Consider the following 26,313-nt stretch of genomic DNA (forward strand, 5'->3'; position numbering starts at 1 on the left):
GGTAGTAAGCATATCATCTGTGAATAAAACAGTTTTATTTCTTCCTTTCCAGTCTGATGGCTTTTCTTTCTTTTTCTGACTGTATTGACTAGAACTTTCAGCACAAGGCTGAACAGAACTGTTGACAGTAGATATTTTTCTCTTGTTCCTGATCTTAGGAAGAGAGTATTTAGTCTCACTACTAAGTATGATGTTTCTGTAGGTTTTTGCTGATGCCTTGCATCAATTTGAAAAAGTTCTCTATTCCCACTTTGCTGAGATTTTTTTTTTTATTAGGAATGAATGTTGTACTTTGTCAACAGCTTTTTTGCTTCTATTGACACAATCACAGAGTTTTAAAAGTTTTAAATAACAATAATTGATTTTTGAATATTAAACCAATCTTGCAATCTGGGGATAAACCTCACATATGCATGATTTGTTTCCTTGTTTTTTTATGTTGCTGGATTCAATTTGCTAAAATTTTGTTCAGAATTTTTGCATTTATGCTTCTGAGGGATGTTTGTTAATTTGCTTGTAATGCTTTTGTCAGATTTTGGTATCAGGGTAATACTGGTCTCATGAAATAAATTAAAAACTATTCCTTCTTCTTTAATTTTCTGGGAGAGTTTGGGTAGAATTAGTACTAGTTCTTCCTTAAATGCTTCATAAAATTTCTCAATGAAACCTTCTGGACCTGAAATTTTCTTCACGGGAAAAATGTAAACTATAAATTCAGGTTATCTATTTCTTTTTAGTGAAACTTAGTATTTTATATTTCAAAAAATGTGTCCATTTTATCAGAGTTGTCAAAATTAATGGCATAAAGTTGTTCATAATATTCCTCTATTAATGTATTAATATCCAAAGAATGTATTATCACCACTCTCATTTCTGATATTGGTAAATTTTGTCTTCTCTCTTTTTTCCTGATGAATCTGACTTAAGGTTTATTAATATTATTGATCTCCTTGAAGAAATTGATTGTTTAATTGATATTCTATATTGTTTCTCTGTTTTCTATGTCATTGGTTTCTGCTCTGATCTTTATTTACTTTCTTCTACTTATCTTGGGATCCATTTCCTCTTCTTTTTCAAACTTCTTAAGGTGGAGGCTGACTTTCTTCTATTTTCACACAGTCATTTACTGCTGTAAGTTTGCCCCCTGAAGTTTTGCTTTAGTGATGTGCCACCACCTTCTAATGTTTTTATTTCCATTTAGTTCAAAAAACTTTGTAATTTCCCTTTTGATATCTTCTTTGACCCGTATCTCACTTAGAATTGTGTTACAGAGTTTATAAATATTTGGGGGATTTTTCAAATACTTTTCTGTTATTTATTACTAAGTTAATTAGATTGTGATCAGAGAATACACTTTGCATGATTTGAGTACTTTTAAATTTCTTTGGTTTTGTTTTATAGCCCAATTATGTTGTCTATCTTGGTAAATATTTTGTGTGTATGCTCTTTCTCTTGGAGAAAAAAAAAAGTGTATTCTGCTGTTGTTGGGTGGAATGTTGTATAAATGTCAATTAGGCTAAGTTGATTGTAAAGTTCAAGTCTTCTGTAGCCTTACTCATTTTCTGGTCTACTTGTTTTATCTATCGTTAAGAGAGAGCTATTAAAATCTCTAACAATAACTGTGAATTTGTCTACTTCTCACAGTATTATCACTTTGTGCTTCATGTATTTTCAAGCTCTGTTATTAGATGCACAAACGTTTACGATTCTTACAAATGGATTGATCCATTTATCACTATGAAATGAATTTATTTATTCCTGGTAATACTCTTTGTTCTAAAATCTACATTGCTTGATATTAATAAACACACATTCTAGCTTTCTTTTGATTAGTGTCAGCATGGTATATCTTTTCCCATTCTTTTACTTTTAACCTTTTGTGTCTTTACATTTAAAATACATTTCCTATAGGCAGTATATGACTGAATCTTACTTTTTTATACAATATGATAATTTCTGCCTATTTAATTAAAATGTTAGAAATTTACACTTTATTGAATTGTGATATGGTTAGGGTTAAATCCATCATCTTGCATATTTGTTTCCTATTTGTCCCATCTGTTGCTTCCTTTGCCTTCTTTAACTGCCTTGTTTTGGATTTTGCATATGGCTTATGATTCACTTTTATCTGCTTTGTTGGCATATTAGCTATAACTCTTTGTTTAGTTTTATTTAATGGTTGCTATAGGGTTGATAATAGCCATCTTTGACTTGTCACAGTAGGCTAAATAATTGTCTTCCAAGATATCCATGTCCTAATTCCCAGACTCTCCTAAATATGGCCAAAGGGCTTTGCAGATATGATTACATTAAGTTTCTTGAGATGAGGAGATTATCCTGGTTCATCTGATTATGCCCTAATTATAATTATCAAGACTTTATAAGACAGAGACAAGAAGGTTAATGTGGGAGAGGGTGGTGACATGATAATGGAAACAGAGATTAGATTAGATTCACAGGGCTAGGATCCAAGGAATGCCAGCAGGTTCTAAATGCTAGAAGAAGCAAGCAATGTATTCTCCTCTGGAGCTTCCAGAAAGAACCAGCCCTATTGATTTTAGCCCCTTAACACTCATTTGGGCTTCTGACCCCCAGAACTGTATAAATTTGTATTGGTATAAGCCACTAAGTTTGTGGTAATTTATTAGGTCAGCAATAGAAAACCATGCTGGTCTACCTTCAAGTGATATTACACAACTTCAGGTATAAGATTAGAATCTTATAATGGTAACCGTGATAAAATAAGGAGCAGCAGTCAATGGAAATAAAGTAGCACTTCACCTGGTTTTCAAAATACTAGTACCATAGAATGGATGTGGCTGGCCACGTGCTTGCTAGAAGTGGCTAGGCAGCAGAGTTCTGGCAATTTGATCCACTTTATGTCTTAATTCAGGTTTCCTATTTGAAAAGGGGTCTTACTGATTAGAAAATTCCAATGAGCATTTCCAGATGGGTGCCTTGAGTAAATTAGAAGTTACCTTTACTATAAAGTGGATAGTACTGAATATTTGAGATGCTCGAATTTCAGTCTCTCTGGAGATAGTTATAAAGTGGCAGAGTGCATGCTCAAGCATACACAAGGTCCTGGGTTCAATCCCCAGTACCTCCTCCAAAAAACAACAAAAAAAAATTAAAAAACAAAAAAAATAAAAGTAGAATCCATTCAATATACATTCCTCTGATGGACCCAGTAAAAAACACTGCTGTTATATGTATCCCTTTAGAACAAAAACTGAAAGTCTAGTAGATTATAGAAGCTAAAATACAGTAAGCGAAAGTTCAAACAATGCTAGTGAAGTGATAATCTTTCACTGAATTGACAAAGTTATGAAGTTCCTTATGACATTTCCACGAAGTACAAAGCATTTTGAGTGAACTGTTATAAAAGTTATGAACTTGTATGTGTGATGATAATTTTGCTTGCTATTATAGCTACAGAAATGAGGATTTTCATATCTTTTTGATTCCTGCTGGGCTTCTATTCTTGACTCAGTGTGATTCTTTAATGAGACAAGGCAGAAAGAATGATTATACATGATGTTACAAACACAGTATTCTTGGTTAACACAGAATGGGCCCTGAGTAATGTATGTAGAGATGATTATATGTGTGAAAAAGATAATCCTAATTCCAGAAATGAAATCACACTTGTGTAGTACACTCAAGAAAAAGCTTGCATATTATTCAGGACTACAAAACCATCTAAAAACATCGATAAATAAAAAGCAGTCTTATCTTGAAAGAAACTATAAAGGATCAAATTTGACTCTAGTGAGACTTTTTGCTAGAAATCTAGAGAAATTATAAGAAAATAAAATATTATTAGAAGCACATTCCGTATTTTTCCATGTTATAAAAAGCTGAAAATGTATAGTTGTTTTTGAATATCATGCAGACATCCAATTTCCTCTTCAGAATCAATTCCAGAGCTACTGATGCCTTAGAATTATAGGAAACAACACAGATTCAGGTCCTACATTTGGATTGTACTAAGAATTCATTAAAAAGGTCATCACTAGAATCCAGAAGTTTGAACTGATTTTTGGCAAGTCAGAAGCTGACCTGCTACCAGAGTTTTGAATCCTGTGATCAGTGCTTTGATTGGGATTAAATTCATTCCCATCCATTCATCCATCCATCCAGCAAATATTTATAGAGTACCTCTATGTGTCAGGCACTGTTTTAGTCTCTGGGGATACAGTGGTTTTTTCTTGCTGTTCATTGGAAATACATTAGTGCAATTCCCCACTTTTAGAAGAAACGAAGATCCTGATGGTAAATGACTATCTAAAGTGATACGATTCACACGAGGCAAAGCTGGTTCAAGCTTATACCAGCCAAGGGCTCTCTATCCTGCAATATCATTAGATAGTTTTTTAAAATAACATTTTGAAGTTGGCACAACAGGCAAATTAGAATCTACTCACAATTAGGAGTATTTATTTTAAAAACTTTAAATTCTTAGACCAAAGGAAAATGAGAATCTAATTTCTTACACATATGCAAAAACCTAAATTCCCTTAATTGTAGTTAAAACATAACTGCAAACAAATGTCAAACCATAATGCCAAATGACAGCTTTAAATTCTGTTTCACAGGTTCTTTTAGTGATGTCTTCACACTGTCAATCAAAGAGATAATTTTTATTTTGCCCCAACTCCTGCCTCTGTTAAAAGCAGTGTTTGTGATATTATAAGAAGTTAGGCAAGTCTTGTTTTGAGAGCTGTTGATAGACAGGAAATCAGAGAAAGAGGTAAGTTTTGGGGAAAATATCTGATAAGGTTATTTTAGAATGGTATTACTTAGAACACTTCATTACATAATGCTTTAAACCAACAGGATTCCATCCAAACGAATCATCCCATGGACTAATCTTTACAACTCTAAGAGTAAAGTGGGTAATATTGAATTCAACAGACATTTACTAAATATCTGTATCAGCAGTGCAGGGTATAAAAATTAATAAAATATGATGCTTTAACAGGTTAGTGACTTAAAGGAAGATAAGAGAGAACTAATACTTTTTGGGAACCTACAACCTAACAGGCACAATACTAGATGATTTAATCTTCACAGGAAAATAGCTCTTATTAATATGCCCATTCACAGATAAGGAAAATGCGCCTTAAAGTGGTTAAGCTAGTTGTCCAAACTTGACATGGTCAAGTTGGGATTTTAAACCTATGTTTGCCTAACGTTAAAGCCCATTCTTTTTGTACTAAGCGACACTAACATGAAGTAACAGAACCCTTGAAACCTTGCTTCTACATTCCTTCTTAAATTCTACATTTCTTATTGCTGCTAGCCTTCAAGAAAGTATGACAAGCTCCATCAAACACCAAGTTTCTCTTCTAGAATGTACTGTGAAATGTTATCATTCTACTTTTGTTCTGAAGATATAGCTCCACTTCTGATTTTGCCAAGGCACTAGAGAAGGGAAGACAAAGGTCACCATCTTGTATTTATTGAATGCCTGGAAGAATCCTGAAAGAGTGGAGAGGTGGGGTAAGTGAGGGGAGGAGGAGAAGGAACACAAAAGGGGCTCCCTGAGTTTTTCTGCTTTCTGCAGGGCTGGGAGTTCCCTGAACACTTCATGTTACAGCATGATAAGAAAGAGAAGTCACACTGAGAGAAGCTGACACAACTGAGCCCTTCAAGACAAATGCTGAGGGAATGGTGCAAACTGTAGTTGAGGGAACATGGGTTACAGTTAGATACATGGAGCTTGAGTTCTATCTTTGCCAATTCTGTAGCCCTGAGTAAGACATTCAGCCTTGCTTAACCTCAGTTTCCTCTAGTGTAAAATGTGGAAGATGATATCTGCTTCACAAGAGAGGGTCACAGCTCTGCTAGCCTGAGCCTTTGTGCAAATTTGAAAATGGCTTTCCCTCTGGGTTGATGCATTAGAAAAAGTGCTCCCTCTGGGTAGGGGCAGATCTAGGAAGACAGGGTTTGGTAAGAGGGGAATAGCACACTTATGCAAGAAAAATAAGCCCCTTCCTCTGTGGCAGGTGGTGAGGAGGGCAGAGTTCAGGCCGGTTTTTGGGTCCTGACCCATTCTGCTGACTGCCCCGCAATGATGCATCTCACTCAGGGCAGTGTGAAGACAAGGTCATGTCCACGGAAGCACTCAGAGGGCTCCCCATGACTGCGACCCCTGTGGGTGGTGTGTGAGAGAGCTTGAGAGGGAGAAAGCAGGGAGGAGAGAGGAAAGGAAGGAGGGAGGAGTGGAAGAAAGCCTGAAGAAGCAGGTACGTTTAATCATGGGGCTGTGTCGCACACAGGAAAACAGGACACTGCATCAATCTCCTGAAATAATTTGTTAGATTTTATGTATATTCCTCTGAGGTGAGGGTTTATAGCTGTTAATCAAATAAAAAAAAAAAAGAAAGAAAAAGAAAAAAGAAAAGAAAAGACAGAGAAAGAGAAGAGGATGAGGAAACTGAAAAAGAAGTTAATGTGTATGTGAGAGAGGGAATAACCTTGCTTGTGGCCTAAAAGATACGCATCGAGGGGACAGGGAGCAATTAAGTAAATTTCATTTAAGACACATAAATAGTTGGCTAGCTAGGGAAACACATGGAGATTATTTATTTCACAGAATAATAAGCAACTTGCACCTAACTTTGGACACAACGAAGCTTTTTGTCCAAAAACGTTCTCCACTAAACCTGTCATGTTATTGGCAAGTACATCACAATAAGTACTCTTCTATATTTTTTTCTTGGAACTTACCAAGATAGGTCTAACACAGCTCTTGGGAATGAATGCACCGGGTGTGGGCTCTTACAAACAGCTGTGTGTTTCGGCAGTGCGGTTGTAGGCCGCACATTACCACATAAATGAATTTCTCTAAGTGTTAGATGTGGGCAGTCTCCAAGCTTAAACACATGTCTTTCTAAAATGTATTTGTAGGTTGATTATAGAAATTCCCGAAAACATTTTACCATAGAAATAATTTTCCATATAAAAGGAATTAGGCCTGCAGGCCAGCCCACAAAACCCTATTTAATTCATAATACTTCTGAAGTGGTATCACAAATTCATGGTCCTGGGCAGAGTTCTGGCCCTGGCCGAAGACACCTTGTAGCCTGGAAGCATGAGAGCTGAGGGCTCGCCCTCTTTACACAGAATTTTTAAAATAGCTACACTTTTCTCTGGCACTGTCCCTGTACCTTGCTGTATCCCTCCCCACCCACCAAGGAGACCCCCCTCTCCAGGCCCAGTGTGCCTGTGACCAAGCTGGCCAGGCCTTCTGTACTCTCAGCCCCTGGGATCTCGAAGGATCATTTCTCTTCTTTACAGTGGAGCCTCTTCTCCTACTAGAGCTTCTCAGCTGAGTGTGGGGGAGGAAGCAATGCCTAATTAATTAGATTTGTCCTAATGTATGAATTATTTCCTCGTCTCTAACTCTTTTCCTACCCCAAACTCAGAAGTTCTGCCAGTTGTTTTCTAGGGCCAGTTCTGGCTTTTCACATCTTCTTTTTCACCTCTTCTGAAGCTACATAGCTTCTATGGTTCACATTTTCCATAATGGTCCCAGTGGCATCATTGGCAGGGGCTCTGCTGTCGGGAGGGGTGGTGGGTGGAAGAAACTGCCTGAGTTTGCAGAACACACTGGTACTGTGGGCGAGTTGGGCTTTGGCCTTTGGGGAGCACATCTGGCAGCCTGGCTGGTTGCTGTCCTTCCACAGCAGTGGTTTGGGACCTTGCTGTGTAGCAGATTCCCAGGCACTGCCCGGTCCTACTGAACCAGAATCTCTGCTGGAGTCATCAAGCATCTCTATTTTAAGCTTTTCCTGAGCCCAGCTTCTTTTTTTGGAAGGACTTTCACATCTCCAACTGCTTAAGGACACCTTTATTTAGAGATCTCATTGGTGCTTCAAATCAAAGATTCAAAAGAAAATTTGCTCAGCTGAGAGACAGTTCACTGAAGGAAAGAAAGTGGAGAGAGGAAAGCCAAATTCAGGCTTGAACTTCAAGGAACGTCTGCTGTCAGGTGATCGAAGGAGGGAAGGGCAAAGAACCAAAGCAGAGACAGGAAAGGGGCAGGATAGCATGTTGCCCCTGAAGCCAAAGGAAAACGAAGTTTTAAGGCAGGCTTAGATAGTAAGGTCAAGGCCTCTGAAAGGTCACTTGTTCTTTAGGATGTCTTTTTACCCTGGCTTTCATATATCCCTCTGGCTCAACATGATGTAAGCCCTGGCTATTTGCTCCCATCCACTTGGTATAGACATTCAGATCCAGTTGAAATGTGCAGAGGGTGAGAGCTGAAGACTTTCATTTTTCTCATGTCTCTTAGGCTTAACTATGCACAAAATCCTTTGATTAATATCAAAACAGTAAATGACCTGACTTGCCCCCACTTCCAACATCTTCTCCATTCAGCAGCCAAAACCATCTTTCACCAGTGTCACTCCTCAGCTTAAATCCCTTCAATGGTTTCTTTTCATTGCACTGAAAATAATACCCAAACTCCTATGGGCCCATGAGGCCCTGCATGACTGGCCCTCACCTACCTCCCTCACACTTGCTAGGACTCCACTATCACTTCTGAGAACTCACCAAGCTCATTCTCTGCTTGTAAAACTCTTCCCTGGTCCTTTGTATGGGAACCTCTCTCTACTTGTCTTCTTTATGTATCATTTTGGAAGTTACTTTTACAACTACCCTTTCCAAAGCAGGTACTCCTTCTATCAGTCTCTACTACAATACCCTTTACTTTAAATTCACTATCACAATCTATAATTATTCTTGTTAGTTCTCTAGTTTTTATCTTTTTAATAGTTTGTCTCTCCCATTAGAATGTAAGCTTCACGAGGACAGGGAAATTTCAGATTCACTGTTGTATCCCCAAGGTACATAGTACCTGGCATTTAGTAAATGCTCAACAAATAATTGTTGACTGAATTACCCAAAGCAAGTCCTTCATTCACTCAACAAATATTTATTGAGGGGATACATGTGCCAGATTCCAAGGATACAACAGAAGACAAGGCAGACAAAAGTCTGAAAGTGGCCTAGGACAAAGAAAAAAGGCAATGCTTATGTCTAGGAGTACTCCTATGATAATCTGATAACTTATTGATCCACAAGCACATTTTAATTTTTATTATGTGACAGACAGCATGTCAGTAAACTTGGTGCCACCAAATGACTAGGTAATACCATGTCTGCTTTTGGATAGACTAAAGTATAGAGAGAAAAGAAGGAAAAAGGGCAAGAGTATGACAGAGAAAAAAAAGCCGGGGTAGAAGGGAGAAGAGGAGGAAGCAGTCCAGTAATATCTCTGTTCTCTGAAAATTTAAAGAAATTATCTTTAACACTTATAATAGAAGGTAAGACTAGAATCATACTAAATTTTTTAAAAACATGGCAAAACACAGTGTGCTATTTCAAAGCAATCAATCTCCCAAGAAAGTTCTATATTTATTCCAATGATATTATTAATCCTTAAAACATTCATGTAACTGCCATCTTTAAATTGCTGCCAGAGATAATTTATTAAGTGTAGAAAAAAAGAAAATATTTTACTTATTTTTAATCCCCAATGATAGTTCCCAGACTGATTTCCCATCATTTTCCCTGAACTTGCTTTCACTGGATCTATTGAGATTGTTTTCAAAATCAAATTCATTCCTAAAGGTCAAAGATTCATCATACTGAGTATATTCTAAAACATGTACACTTAAGCTAATCTTCAGAAAAGAGTTCCAGAAATGCTTGAACAGAGATAGGATCTTCACAATGACCACTATGAAGGAGACAGAATTCATCTGGATAAACAGTTAAGTCTAATTAACCTGACATCACTGGAAATGGGGTATTCTTTTCCTTCTATATACTTAGAGTATATAGCTGATTTTAATCTTTCTGACTCAGGATCATCATTATGGCCATCAGTTATTAACCCATGTTATAAATATAGAGACACTGAAGGTGACTGATGTGTGTAGGGCTGTTTGTCTCTATCTACATTGGGCCAAACTGCAATGCTTTTAAAGTTTTTTGTTTGAGCTTATAGTTTTTCTTTCTTCTTATGCATGGTCAATCTTTCAGTTACCATTCCTTCTTATTAGTAAGCCTGGCTCTTGCAAATGTCCTGCTTATAAAACTGCTGCTTCTAATATGCTATGGGCTTAACAGTGACACAATTGTGAAATGGCAGAGGTAAGAGTGGAATGAAAAGTCACATAACTACAAGGCACATTATCTTTGCAAGAAGCAGGTTATTGGTGTGGCAGGGTGAGGAAGCAATAGTGGGTGGCAATCAGCTCTGTGGTTGTTCATCCTATTCAATCAAAGAGAAGTAAATGTGTATCATCCCAGGAGGGACCAAAGACAAGCCTTGTTTCTCTGTGAACTAGACAGAACTCTGTCTAGCCTGGAGTAGAGACAGATATGACCCAGGGCACAGTGCTGGTGAGAAAGTTTTGAGACAATGAACCTAATTCTAAGCTGCCTGCTACCCACTCCCAGGGCCCTACTCTCAGACTCTTCCTCTGGGAGCAAATAGCTACCCTTAAAAAGAATGAAAACAAGACTATAAATCTAAATTATAAAGCAGCCAAATACTCATAAAATAAATAAAATTTAAAATGATAGTAAGAATGAAAACCAAATAGCCAATCACACCTTCTGTGCACAGAGAATAACACAAGACAGAAATTCTTGCTCTTATGGAACTTGTGTTCTTATGGTATATAATAGTTATATCAATAAATGTAAATCGCATAACATCTTCTATTAAAGACTCCCAGATTTTACAAAAACCAATACAACAAATCCCCCAAATTTGTACTATTTATCAGATATGAATTCAAAACAAAAGGACTCAGAAAGAATGAAAGACATATCAGGCAAATGAAAACAAAAAGAAAGAAAGCAGGGTTGAGATATTAAGTACAGATAAGGTTAATTTAAAGACAAATTAATTAAGCAAAAATATCAGGGTGGGTGTAGGAATATGCTTCTTAGTATCCCTGACATTACTAAGTACCAGAGGTACCTTTGCCTGTGGAGAGCCCTCAATAAGAGGTGTTGATAAATAAAGAGAGAAGAAAAGCAGGAGCTAATAGAAAGAAAATGTAATATAAAAGATGTTTTTCTGTTGGAAAATGATAGAATCTACCAATTATTGGCCATGGTGAAATTCAGTAGTTTTAAGTACCACACATGGTCTTTTTGATTATTTCAATAAAAATCTAACACCAAATGCAACGTGGGTTCCATCTTTACTTCCAATAACTAACTGTGATGTTAAGCAAGTCATTTAACCAATTTGGGCTTCAATTTAATCATTCATGGAATAAGGTGGTGGGATGCAATGACCTTTCAGGTGAAATATAACTTTAATCTGAATGTGACAATGAATATATGTATGTTCATGTATAACTGAAAAATTGTGCTCTACACTGGAAGCTGACACAACATTGAAAACTGACTATAACTCAATAAAATAAAATTTAAAAAATAAAAAAATCTTTAATCCTGTGAGTTCACTGTTATCAAAATATGTAGGATCTTGATGTTTCAAATAAATATATAGAATACTGACTTAAACACAAAGCATATTTGGAAGAAATTATTCTTGACTGTACCTTTCATTTTTCAGTGTTACAACCTCTTCCTTTGTCTGATTCAGAAGAGTTTTGGTTATCTCTAGTTCATTTTCTGCAAAATTAATTCTTCTTTTTAAGTCTTCTTCTCGTCTTTCTTTTGCAGTCAGTTCTTCTTGTAAAGTTTTATATATTTGTTGACAAGTCATTGAAGAGTCCTCTTTTTCTTTAAGCAATCTGGTGTGCCTAAAATGGAATAAGAAAAAAAATCCACCAATATGCATTGAACACTATATTTTTATGTTTATTAAAGATATATAAACATTTCACTTAACTAAAGATTTTAACTCTAACTTAAAAAATTAAGAATGCAAAATAAATGGACAGTTCCGTGGTTTTAAAGTTTTCATATCTAGGCAGGGGCAAAATCAATGAACAGCTTCAATATATTACAATATCAAATTAGGTATTGTATATATAAAGAATACAATATGAAAAGATAAGTACGTTTTAAAGAAAATGTTATTTAAAATATGGTTTCAAATTCAATTACTAAAAATATTAAATAAAAAATTTGCAGTGTATACCGTGACTCAGAAATAATGGATTCAAACTTCAGTTTTCTAAGTTCTCTTTGACACTCATCAGCTTCATTAGATTTATTCCTAAAATAATACAAAAGAGGTTCAAATGTTTCAAAATAGTTAATGAATCTTCTTTCTTTTTTAAAAACATGTTTTTCCTTTATTATTTTTCTTATCTTCATATTCTATTTGTGGTTACCTATACAGATTTCCATGAAATTAGAAATATATAGTCAAAGGGTTTTTGTTTGCCAAAAAATAACCTAAACTGTTTGTCCAACTCTATGTGTTTTTCTATATCATCATTTTATTCAGCCATAAAAAAATTTCTTAGCATCTTCATTTTATTAATTCTTTAAAGAAATCAATATTTAGTTCACTTCCATAATGGCCAAGTAACCTTCTATCAGACCGATGTAAGCTTTAGATAACATTAAAAAAGGAAAGAAAAGAAAAGAAAAACACCTATGTGAAAGTGACCAAAAGCAGGAAGATTCTGGAGGGAAGCTGACACTTAAAAGTGGCAGCCATGGGGTCAGGTGTTTTGTTTTTGTTTTTGTTTTTGTTTTAATGATTTTTAAACTTGAAGGCAGGCCCCAATCTGCAATTTCCATGCAGGAAAACCAAAATTCTGATAGAAAACTGGTAGAAAACTCACGGTTGTTCTAGCTTGAAGAACTACAGGACAGTGTTTACGGACAATCACTACTGCTGGAAAGTGAAGAGTGAACCCTGAACAGGAGCAAGCCAGAGAGAAGGAGTCCCAAATACTGCATATAAACTCTGTCCACATGTCTGGCTGAGCCCTGAACTACATGTGTCCCAGGCAGACTCCAAGCAGCCCAGTTAAGAATAAAAGAACTGAACTGAGATTTGCCCTAGAGACAGTTTGCAGTTTGAGGCTGACCAAATTTATTACCTGCTTACTATTAAAGTAACACCACTCCTACCACCAACTATAGTATTTGGAGAAATAGAATCCAGAATTTCCATAACATAACATTCACAATGTCCAGAATATGATAAAAATTATTCCACATGGAAGACACAGAAAAGCATGGCTTATTCTCAAGAGAAAAGACAATTAATAGGGACTGACTCTGAGATGCCCCAGATTGAAATTAGCAGACAAGGATTTTTGAAGGCACAATTATAACTTTGCTCAAAAACATACAGGAAAATCTACTCTAATTAGTGAAAGGATAATGAATCTCAGCAGAGAAATAGAATCCATTAAAAAGAACAAAATGGAAATTCTAAAACTGAAATAAACATTCATTTTGATCTTATATGATTGAGTCATAACAATATTCAAAAAGGTAAGATATCAAAAAAGATTAATATTCCAGTTTAAGTTTGTATAGACTGCTCATTAATAGTTCATTATCTGAATGTACCTTAAAATAGCTTTATAAGCTATTTTAATAACAAGTTTATAAATGTACGAAGATATGTTAGATTATTAATAGGGTTGCCCTACCTGCAGAATGACTTTAATTCCTAATAAACAATAATTTATTTATATCATGAACATGCACAACATTCATTTACTTTTAAACCTTTTATTGTGAAATATAAAACTGTAAGCTACAAAAAATTGCATAAACAATTATATAATGAATTATTTTAAGGAGAAAACCCTTGTATCTACCAGCTAGCCTAGGAGCTTCATGCCCCTGGTCCTAGTCATAGCCCTCCCTAAAATGACAATTCCCATGAATTTTATGGTAATCACTTTGATTTTCTTTGGAGTTTTATTGCCCAAGTTTTATCCTTTAACACTGTATTTTAGTTTTACTCTTTCTTTTGTAAAAAATGTTTTCCTTTATTATCCACTTTTTGTAAAATAGCTTCATTTAGGTATTGTACTGACATACAATAAATTACATACAGTTTGACAAATTTGACATGTATATAAGCCCATGAAACCATTACCAGAATCAAGTCACACATGAATTAATACTTAGGGCCTAGATATTGGTCTTTAATACTATTCCCATTCAGAGGAACCAGGACTGCTCAGAGAAATAGCTGATTCCAAGGTTGGGGCTGAGTAGGCATATCTGAAACAGCTCGTTATACCAGAAAGTGCTTATAAAAGACAATGGGATCTTGGTCCAGTGTCACAAGAGCCAGCCTGAAGGGGCCCCCACTGGCTAACCTTAGGACAGTCTGTGTACCTAAATAATAAGTACAGTGATAAATTGTAAACTATCGAAAATAGGGGTTCATGAGTCCATACCAATAATAAATAAATCAATAACAGAAGAAGGGAAGCCCTTACTTAAAGTAGAATGCTGAGGGCTCACTGATACATGGGGAGGGAGTTGGAAAAATCATTATCTAGTGATGACTGTGATAAAGACTGGATAAGCCAAAAATCATTAATGGATGTTACATCTAGGGGTAAATATTGATGAAAAGTAGAGCATTTGCATGTATTTAAAATGTCTCTTATAGACTGTTTACTAGTTGAAAGGGAGCAAAAACCCTCATAATAATACAGTGGAAAAATTAAGCAATACCTTGACCAAGTGACTAAAATTAACATCACCAATGGGGCAAATGGTCGTGTGCCTCCAGGTGTGATGCTCTGAGACGTGCACGTCCTCACCTATGTGGTTGTCCGGCTGAGAGCACATATCCTTAATCCAATCAAGAGGAAACATCAGAAAAATACAAAATAAAAATTGGCTTTAATTTTAAAAAAGTATGCAGGATTCTGCATTCTTCAAAAATGTCTATGTCTTAAAAAGACAAAGACAGACTAGAAATATTTCAGGTTTAAGGAGGCTAAAGAGACATACCAAGAAGGCTGACACTACCTGGACTGTGTGCTAGAGAAGAAAGTGCTATAAAGGCCCATTGACAAAGTCAGAATACGAATGGCAGATTAAAGTCAATGACATTGATTACTCCGCTGGTTATGCAAAGTATCACTGTCCTGAGGAAAGACAGGCTGAAGTATTTAGAAGTAAAAGATCATGTTGTATGTAACTTATCCTCAAATGGTGCAGGAAAAAAATTGTGTGTGGGTTTTGGGGGAAGAGAGAAAAAAAGGGATGGAGGGACAGCGGTTGGGGTGAAGAGAAAACAAATGGGTTAAATGTTAATAATAGGTGAGTGTGGGTAGAGACTACAAGGGTGCTCTTTGTGCTATCATGATGTTTACAACTTTTTGTAAGTTTGAAATTATTTCCAAATAAAATATTAGAAAAGAAAGAATAAGGAAAAGAGTAACATGCCGTTAGAAAAGTGGGCAAAGGTTGTGCTCAGGTGAGTCACAAAGGAAAGAGCCAAATATGCAGGGGTACAATTTTTCATTAATTAAAGGAACAATTTTTTTTTAGTTATAATACCCAGTATAAGTTAGAAAGCGGAGAAATGGGTATTTACAAACGCTGCTAAGATTATAAATCAGTATAATCTTATTGGAGGGTAATGAGTCATTACCCTTTAAAAGCCTTAAAAATACGCGTTTCATTCTAGCAAAAATTATCCTAAGGAAATAACTGTGTGAGAATAGAAGGATTTATCTACTCATGTATGACTGAAAAAATTGTGCTTTATACTGGAAATTGACACAACATTGTAAACTGACTATAAATCAATAAAATAAAACTAAAATAAATACATAAATAAATGGGAAAAAAAGAGAAAGATTTATCTATATGAATTTTCAGAGTACCTTACTTATAAAAGAGAAAAATTTGGACATTTTAAAATACAAGGGGTTAGTCAACATGTTATGGTTCATCCACAGATTTGACTACTACATAGTCATTTAATAACTATAAATATATCATGTAATGGCATGGGAAAATATCCAGGATATGTTACTAAGTGAAAATGTTTAAAATATGCATTACTCAGAAAAAGGGAGTATAAGGATATGCTGAAATATAAATATAATGTTCTGTTTTGTGTATTCTTGTAGTTCCCAAGTTTTATACATTTGCATTGAAATCAAACAAAAATGTTCCTTTTAGAAATGCTTTGAGATTCAGCAGCCCCAACCACAACTTTCACTCTATGTTCAGACTCTAACACACTTTTCCAAATCTAGAGGCAGGGACAGGAGAATTCCTTTAAGTGGCTATTTGACCATGTGGACAAGTAATTTTGGCTGCAATTAAAGAAAAAAAAGAAAAAGCCCTAGAGTCTACCATCCCGAGAGCTCCCCTCACCATGGTCAGCTCACACCCCCATGCCTGTTAAGCCACCTTTTCTATGATCTGCCCTTCACTGCCCAATTGTGATCTTCACTTTCATTAGGATGGGGTGAATTGGAAGGAACAGAAAGAATGCCTACATCTCTTTAAACACTGCATTCCTTCTTTTACTCTCAGCAAACAGTGTTAATCCTTTCTCTTGAACTGCTTTGAATAAGCCTTCAGAAAGGCCCCTGCTGCTTCTGCCAATCAAAGCAAAGGAAATAAGATAAAGTAATTGGATATTTTCCTCTAATTTGAAAGGCAAGGGTTGTACCGTTCCATTCCTTTGTATGAAATAGCCATTCTCAAACTGCCTTCTTTGCTGTCCAAAAGGCATCCCAAATCTAACAGATCAAAAGCGTTGTTTTTTATTTCCCTCATATCTGTTTCTTTTACAGAATTTCCACTTCAGTAAATGGCACCAACACATAATGATACTAATAGGTAACACCTTGTACATCTCACACTGCCCTCAAAACAGCCCTTATTCAGCCTTTGTTACAGTTGAGGAAACTGAGAACAGAGAGATAAGTAACACGCTAAGTAGTACTGCCAAGATTTGAACCCTGGCCGTCTGGATCTGGCTTCTAGCTGTTAGTCACCATACACTACTGCCTCTCAACCATCTACATTGGTGTGGAAAAGTCCCAAACCCCATCCTTTATTATTTTCTTTCTTTTCCAGTCTTCCTCCTCTCCAGCCACATCCACTCCATCAGTAAATCCTGTCAGATTGACCCCCAGCATATATTCCTTTCCATCTCCACACTGTAGCCTTACACTAAATCAGTCAGTTTTCACTTGGATGAATGCAATCTCCCACTGAGCCTCCCTGATCACTCTCTACTCCCATTTCATTGCATTCTCCATGTAGTAGCCATACTGACCTTTTTAAACAAACCAGATCAGTTCACTCTCCTGCCCAAAACTCTGACGTCACTAGGGCTGTATTCCTCCTGGCAGCTCCACAGAAGCTGTTTCCTTGCCTTTTCCAGCTTCTAGAGACCACCTGCATTCCTTGGATTGTGGTCCCTTCCTCCATCTTCAAATCACAACACTTCAACCCCCGTTTCCCTCCTCACACCTACTTTTGTGACTCTGACCCTCATGCTTTCACCTTACAAGAACCTTTGCAATTTTACTGGGCCTGCCTGAATAATCCAGGATAATCTCCCCATCTCTAAATCCTTAATTTAATCACATGTGCAAAGTCCCTTTTGCCAAATGGGGCAATGCACACACAGATTTCAGGGATCAGGACATAAAAATCTTTGGGAGTCATTATTCTGTCTACCACAACTGGCCTTCATGTTTCTCTAACCTGTAAAACTCACTCTCAAGAATTTAGGGCCTATCCTTGATCCCTCTGCTTCCAGATGTTAGCTTATTAACACTGTTAGCGCCTTTCTGTTACTTGGATCTTAACTCTAAGGCCATTTGCTCAGGGATGCCACTCAATCAAAAATATACCACTCCTGCCTATCATTCACATTCTTTTATGCCTGTTTATATTTTTGCAGCACTTAATATTACCTGAAATTACCTAAACAGCTCTACTGTAGCGGTCAATCTTGTTACTGCAATATCTAGTGCCTGTACACAACAGTCATGGCACATAGATTGCCTCTCAATGAGTATTTTGTATTGAATGAGTGAATGAAGGAAACTTAGCCTGTTAAATCTAGGATCACATAAAAAGTGGATCTGTACTCTGACACTGGATTGCCACTAGGCCACCTACTTGCTAGGCAAAAAATTCTCATGAATGACCAGAGAGGAAAGAGGAAAATCAGAACATTGTATCTCAGAAGGCAATAATAATGTTCCAAGGACATCCCAACTGTGTAAAATGCTCCTGAAAGGTCAAGTAAGAGCTTTATAAATTAGAAGTTTATGATGGTCATAGCTGATTATTGCTTACAATTATTAGTTAAATGAGGAAGAGGTGGCTGCTAATAAAACTAAAGTGTAAGTAGGTTACAAAGGTCCCCAAATTAGAAAGTATATTTTATATAGCCACTTCAGATGTATTCACTAGTAACTGATAAATTATAAATTACTTTAAGTGAATTTTGTTCTTGTCATTACATATGTGAAAATGAATACACTCACACTGTAAGCTAGTTAAGCAATATATAGGTATACAGAGTGAAATAAGAGTCTCCACACCCACCCCCCCGACTCTCATGTCCAGAGGAAACTGGTGTAATCCTACCAATCATTTATTCAATGAATTTGAATCTATATATACCTGTGTATACATTCAGATACATTTTTGACATGAATGGAATCATTTTTCTAATCATATTTTTAGTCTCTCAAATTCCTAATAGTTTTTTTGTAACAGCCTGTTCTTTAAGGTTACAATCCTAGACATACTTTGAAGGATATCTTAACTTTCAAAATTTATCTTGATATCTTCTGTTTGCTATTTTTAATTTTCTTGGGTGTTTTCCTGTGTGAGTTCCAAGCCACCTGAAGTAAGTAAGGTTGGGGGAAGGTTTTTCTCACATACCTGGCAATCTTTGGTTGGGTGTTTCATCCTCAGCCTAAGATTCTCTGTTAACATGTCTGCTTTTCCATTTATTGCTGCCCTAGATTGTTTCTGAAGGTTGTGATGAAGGGGCAGGGTATGGTGGGGACACTGGAGGTTTGCTGGGATGTAGGGACCCTGGCCTCTCCTGGGGTTCAGTAGCTGCCAGGCTCCCTAGCTCCAGTCCCCACATGCACTGCTTTATTCTGCAGATGCCTTGCGAATGCTGCTTTAGAAAAGACCTGTTGATTGGTGGGGCAGGGGGTGGTGAGGGGCCAGTGGCTTAAATGTTGCAAATATGATTCCTCACAGTGGACTGCACTGGACCACTTGAATCAGAATCATGTGAGGAGTGCATTAAAAATGCAGATTACTCGGACCCACCTCAACCCAAATGTAAAATCACAATATCTGTGGGAATGGAGCCCAGAAACTGATCCTGGGATTGGGTCTATGGGGGAGGTCATAGCATAATATAAGTTTCAATGAGCTCCTCAAGATTCCTCTGCAGATTGGAGTTTGAGAACCACTGTTTTGAAGGTTTGCCAGATCCCACTCCCTTCTCTTTGTTAACGATTCCAAGAGAGGTCCTGCCTGTCACATGCCCACCGCATAATTGTAATTGGTTTATTCCTTTGTAGAGTTGACTCTATGTATTCTCTTTCAGGAATTTCTAAAAGTTTTTTACCTTCTATAGCAATCTCTCTTGTTAGTCTTATTTACTATGTGTGTGTGTGCGTGTGTGTGTGTGTGTGTGTGTATATGTTATAAAAGTATATTTCCTAACCTACACACACACACACACACACACACACACACTTAAAAGTAATAAAGCTGCATTTCACAGCATCCATATTTTTCATTACTTACAGCATCCATATTATGACACAAATACAATTTGTAGAAAATGTCATCACTTTTCAGGGCATCATTTACATGCTACCTCTTTAGCAAACATGACTGGTTACCTTCTAGATATGCACTATAGCTTTCTTCCTAGCCCTCATTATCGTCTTTATCAGAATAAATCCTGCTTGGCGTGAGCTAAATGTGGTAGTCCTGTCCCCTTGGCCAGTAATTCATTTAGGAGAGGTGTGTAAAGGTTCTAGCCAAAGAGATGTAAGGAGGGGGCTGTTTCGTGGCTTCTGGGAAATTTTATCTCACTTCTAAAGAGACACCAGAAAAACAGGCACTTCCTGCCTCTGGGATGGTTACATGCAGATGTAGTACCTGGAACTGCAGCCACCTCATGATCACAAGGGACTTAGCCTTGGGGTGAAGCCAGTGCTGAGGGCAGCAGAATGGAGACAGAAAGAACATCAAGATCCTTGGTAACGTTATTGACTTGCTGGATTGACTAAACCTGAAATCACTGAACTTCTGTTACTTATACCTTAAAGCATCCTAACTGATAAAATGTCTACTCTCAAATACATAGCAAATTTCTTATAAATCTTGGAAAATATTTTCTTACAAATATTGGGAAAAAAAGAAACTCAAGTTCATCCATTTAAAAATTGCCTCTTCCCCTTAAGTAAAAACCCACAAAATTTATATCTAGACATTTAAAAATCTTTAAACAAAACAATTATCTTAAGTTGGATAGGCAAAACTCATTTCTACCCCCAGCTCCAACAAGGATGAGGATTAAAAATTTAAAGAAACTTGGTTTCATAGCACCTTCCAATTTCTGGAAGTAAAAAAAGGTTTGGGTATGTATAATAAATCTCCAATTTACTAAGAAATTGTATGTCAAAAATTTTTTCAGTGAGTTATTTTGACTTCAAAATGGCCCACTTAAGAATTTGGTTTTAACCTATAATAAAATAGTAGGTGTATACTACTGGGGACCTCCTGAGCTCTGAATACCCTGAATAATCCCACTCGGGCTCTGACCATAAATGCCTACCCTACTTAACTTCATGTTAGCAGCGAAGGAAGGTAGACGGAGTAGAGATGGAAGAGATAGGTACAGGTAGCACAGAGAAAGGCCTCAAGCAGTGGGGACCATTTAAGTGGCTCTTTCTTTCATAACTCAAATTTTGTAAAAGTGGATACTCTGTCCATTTTCTAATTTTAAGAAGTTCTCATACAGGTAGGAAGTACCAATTTTATAAACTGAAACAACAGCATCAGCATTTCTGCAACTGTAGAGTGATTTTCCCCAGGTAATTCATTTGATAGACTTCAGTGAGGTGGTATATTTCTCCCTCGAACTCCAGTCTACTCTGACTCTTACCATTTCTCAGCACTCATAAATTATGTTAAAAATATAATCAACAAAAAATACCACAAAGCATGTGTTAATATGAAATGAGCAGGCTCCTGGTACATGAGAATTCTGTGCAAACTTATTCAGTAATACTCAATTTACATCACACCCAATGAGCTTTACTCCTTTTCCTCAGTATGTTTATTTCTGTGGTTAGCATCTCTCCTAATATGCCAGGACTCCACTCTATATGCTGAGTCTTAGTATGTCTACAAACTCCCTTTTAGCTTAGCTGGGTACCAGCCCTACCTCCCTATGCTTGGGCTGTGTCCTCTTCACTTCTTGAGCTCCATGAAGCCAAAGTCACACAGTAACTGTACCCTGCCCAGGCGGCCCTCCACATGAGATATCCATGTGGCCAAAGACCTCCCTGATGTAACTAGAGGATGGGGCCTAATGCTTTTTTTCTGGCAATCCCCATCTTGCTTTTCTTTTTCATGTTTCTTCTCATCAAGAAAGTTGCTTGCTGGGCCTGTGAGTCATCCTAGGACCCCTTGTCCACTCATTCCTTCAACCACAAACATCATACACAGTTGAACTATTATTTACTGTACTATTGACCACAGTGTTATAAAGCATTAACATTTGGTTTTTCTTGGCTTTCAAAAATAAATTATTTTGCTACAAATCAAAGTATACATTAATTTGACAGAATATTTTTGGAATTTGTTCTTTCTTGTGTAGTTAAAAATTTTGATGAACATATTGTTCTTAGGAGTAGTCCATGGTCAACTCAACATTTGGTTGCTAAGCATTCTAAATATTTATATTTCTTATGTGGTTCATCCTTCTAAAATATAGGAACTGAATATCAAAGCTACCGGATTATATACCACAAAGGAAAAGAATTTACTTACTTTTCAAAGATTACACAAATTCTATTTTAGTGTTATAAGTACAGATGTACTATATTTATACTACAATTTTTGAAATTTCTGAAATAAAATCATTCTTAAAAGAAATAGTGTTCTGGATATTTTACAAGGGCATTTTCTTATCATTTGTTTTCCAATATTTTCTTTCTCACGTATATGAAGAATAAATACTCTAGCATTTCAAAGATACTCAACTGTCCTTTTTAACCTAAAATTGACAATTTTAAGAAATAACTTCAATATTATTTCTTCTGGACAGATAATAAAGAGCCGATAAGAGAACAAGTTCAGAGAATATGAAGTTACTATATTTCAACAACCAGGGAAAATTCTGGTCTCTGAATAGGTTAAGTTTCTTACTGAGATAAAGAAACATTTCTTACTGAGATAAAGAAAAATTTTAAAAATTTCACATATTTAAAAATTTTTACAGGTCCTTCAATATACAATCTAGGCCAGAAAAATAGCTGAGAAAAACAGCAGTAGAGTCACAGAGAACACGTCGGGGTCTTTCTAAACTCTTACGGGTTGTTTAATATTCACCATCTTACATGAGCTTTTCTTTATAGTTGTCCATCTCAGTCACTGCCTTCTGAAGTTTTAGCCCAAGTGCTTCTACTTGACACTGTAAATCTGGAATGACATAATGTATTCATCTGATTAGTACATTTTAGGTGTCCAGATATTTTCATAGAGTAAACAGAATTCTTTTAGAGCTGCCACTCAGCTCCTGAAGAATAATACAGCTGTTTATTCCACTTTGCTTGGATGACCATATGCAACTCATCCTTACTCTGAAACTCCACAGAATTAACGGGTTTTGACAGACTCAATTTATTGGCCTCTTTCTGCCCCCAACGTCATGCTAATTTTCAAACAGCTAATGGGTTAAATTTTACTAATTTTTTTGAAGGAAATTTATGTTGCTGGCACACACATGGATTTTTTGATCACGTGGCTCACTTCTGAAACACTTGACTGCCTGAGCTGGTTCTTGTGGCCTGGAACTGAGAAGTACTGCTGAGGCTTCTGGTATAGAAGTGAAATAGACAGACCATGTGCAAGGCTTCCGCTAAAGAATCTGCTAACTCTGGGTAGTACCTACCAGGCATTTTAATGACTTTCAAAGCCAAGAAAATATAAGCAGGAAATTGGCTTCCTAGAGTGTTGAACTGGGGAATTCAAGCAGTGTTTGAGGAAGACTATTCAAGTAGCCACGTCTAATGTGTGTGGAGGCAGAACTGAAACTAGAGCAAAAAGAACAAATTGCTTGAACGACCTGAGTCCTGTCACTAGTCTGTCTGTGTGGACTAGCATCCGAACCCCAGCCCCAGTAACAGCCCTGTTGGTACTCTTTTTGGGAATAAGGTGGAAAACAAACTGACACAGGTGGACTAACTGATTTCTATGAAGAAAACAATTTAAAACACTGAAATTTAAAAAATTTCCATGCTACATCTGTTCAGCTGTTTTAATAACATTTTAATAGGAAACTTTAAAATCTTTATGCATCTGTATGAACATATAGACTTTCTATATGTATCTTCTATCTGTCCTCTTAACTTTGTTTTATGATGATGAGGCAGTTCCTTAAATCAGAAAATAAATTCCCTCTACGCAAATGTTTTAACTAGACTTTACTAAATATTGGCATAAATATTGCACATCCACATATACTATTTAATGTTGTCCCTCAAACTTCCATGTAAGTGTGAATAGCCCTGTTTTTCAGATGAGTAAAAATGAGATATTCTCTGATTCTCTTGCCTAATATCTTACAGTTAGTAAATGCATTAGTCGGCAGCCAAGCTGACAAGATTTTAAACTCGGGTGAGGGGATCAAACTGAGAAAATGACCCCTTAAATAAATACGTAATTCAATATAGACTTACCTTATAGGTAATATATGTGCAGTATATCTTTTCCACTTATCAAATAGTGATATCATTATATGAGAGAAAAGACAAAATAACGTACACACGGAGAATTTAGTTTTGAGTGTAACCTTCTGACACAAGGCAGTCTCTAATGAATGTGTTGCTTTGTTATTAAGTACATGTGGGCTTGCAGGCAGTTCTAATCACACAGGCACAGCTAAAACATTTCTTCCTATTCTCTGATGAATAAGGAGGGAAAGAAGTTGTTTGTTGATGGTGTACTATTCCAGAAACTGCAGAGTGCTTTCTCCTATATTGTTTAATTTATAGTCACAGTTATCATGAAAAACAGGTACATATTTTATTTTTACCAGATGACTCTAAGGATTAGAGTAATTACCTAACTTGTCAAAGATCACAGAGCTAGTTAAAAGTGATCTCGCGATTCAAACTCAAGCTGGCCTTACCCCAAAGTCTTCACCTTTCTAACTTTCTTACGCTGACTGTCAAAATATGAAAGCTACAAGGAGATATGATATTTGTCCATGGAAGTGTGGTTAGTGCAGCTATAGATGTGACTAGCATATCCCAGAATCTTTAAAGATGTATATTTACAACAAATGAAAAGTATTATTTACTACTACATAAAATATGTAGTAAATTATTGTAGTGTCTAACTCCAAGAGGTGGTTTAGATTTTAATTTTTGAAAATTTTAAAATTAATATATTATAATTAATGAAAGATATTAAGACAAGTATTGGTATCACTGTGACTGACTTTATAAAACTGACATCAGAGAGAACAATTATGCCTTCCTATTAAATATCCCTTGGTGCTTTCATCAGGATATAATCTTAAACTAGACAAAGCATAGATCTGAGCCCATGTGATAAAGTCTATGTAATAACTTCTAAATACAGCTATTGTTAAGAGGAAAAATTGATTATCTTAAAAAAAACTCCAAAAATTGGTAATTGATATGTGAATTTTATGCAATTAATTCTCAATTACCTGATCATTGGTAGAACAGTATACAGTAAAATGGCAGCTAATTCAAACCCATTTTTACAGCATTGTGAAGTAGTCTTAGTATCATATCTGAATATACTTGTGCATCACAGTCACAGAACTTATTAGATTTAAAGGAAAATAAACTACACAATTATGATCCAACTCAAGAAAGGAAAAGCTATTATACTTTCGGTATTATTCTCCCTACCTACCCACCTAAACTTCCCTTTCTCCCTACTTCAAGATAAACATGGATACTATAGTCTTTAAATCACAGTATCCAATGAGTAGGGAAGCCACTTCCTTCAGATTATTCACTATGTATTTACAGCATCTCTGAGTAAAAATAGGGAAAGCAAATAAATGTTTTACTTTAAAACACAGAAACCCCTAGAGGCTGTCATGTGAAGTAAACAGAAACAGAAAATATAAGTAATGTCAACAAATAAATCATTTTACTTAAAGAGAGAAGATACCACATAGAATCGAGAAAAAAAGATTCATTGTGAATAAACCATAATGTAAACAGTCCACCATTGTATAATTAGGAGTTGGCTAATATATTTTCATAGCTTTTAAAAAACTTTTAGTTGTATTTTCTCTAATCAAGAAGTGCTAAGAATTATTTTGAATATACACAGGACATATCTTTGCTGTTCTGAATGAGGCATAAGCATCCTATTGGTTTACTATTGGTTCTGAAGGACAAGTAGGGTCCTTTTGTTTCTTGGAGCGGAGTGGCCAGTTCCTGTCCTTAATAAATAAAGGCACATAGTTAGGAAAAGCAGCAGAGAGATTAAGCCACCTGCACAAGACAGCTCCTTCAGTTCCTGAGGCAAGGAGTTCTTAAATAAGTGTATTGTTCTGTGCAGTCCTTCTCTATAGTTAAATAAATTCAACTTCAATTTTCTGTCATTCAGCATGACATTGGATTATGAGGCAAAAGGCCCTGAATGCCTACAAAAAGAAAGGAAGCATTGGCTTTAAACACCATGCAGATGTAAAGCGGAACCCGTGGAAACAATCCAGAATTTACAACAGCAAATTCTACTATAATGTGACTGCGTTCTTTGCAGATATTAAATAAGAAGAAATGATTTTAAATGAACAAGACAAAAAGGAGCTCTTAGCCTCTCTTCATATGAAGCCAGCTGCTTGCTGGATAGCATTACGCAGGCATCAGATTTGGGGTATTTAGTCATTTAAGAGAATGCTGTTATTTCAAAAGGTTTCTAGAAAATACAAATACAAAAGGTATTCATAGTGAGCTATTTTATAGCAGGATATAAAACTTTACAGTCACTCGGAGGGTACATTAAGTTAGTATAATGTTTAAGAAAACAATAAGTGAAACTTTTATAGTGCAAAGATATTTCAAGCTTCAAACT

General features: G+C 36.1%; 1 protein-coding gene across 7 annotated transcripts in view; it reads right to left on the reverse strand.

Moving 5' to 3' along the window:
* LEKR1 (leucine, glutamate and lysine rich 1) overlaps nucleotides 1-26,313 on the reverse strand; it is a 254,695-nt gene that overhangs the window by 100,109 nt on the left and 128,273 nt on the right. For 6 of the 7 annotated variants that reach the window (XR_012508923.1, XR_012508921.1, XM_074369025.1 and 3 more), the window contains 3 exons: nucleotides 22,587-22,668; nucleotides 12,146-12,223; nucleotides 11,601-11,804 (listed from right to left, as the gene is read on the reverse strand). Coding sequence is in view for 5 of the 7 variants with exons in the window: in XM_074369025.1 (XP_074225126.1) it covers nucleotides 11,601-11,804; nucleotides 12,146-12,223; nucleotides 22,587-22,668 (364 nt within the window). In the remaining 2 variants the exon portion in view is untranslated. The remainder of the gene's footprint in view (nucleotides 1-11,600; nucleotides 11,805-12,145; nucleotides 12,224-22,586; nucleotides 22,669-26,313) is intronic. The other variant, XM_074368994.1, reaches the window with a different exon arrangement.

The sequence above is a fragment of the Camelus bactrianus genome, chromosome 1 (assembly GCF_048773025.1).
Source record: "Camelus bactrianus isolate YW-2024 breed Bactrian camel chromosome 1, ASM4877302v1, whole genome shotgun sequence".
Taxonomy (NCBI): domain Eukaryota; kingdom Metazoa; phylum Chordata; class Mammalia; order Artiodactyla; family Camelidae; genus Camelus; species Camelus bactrianus.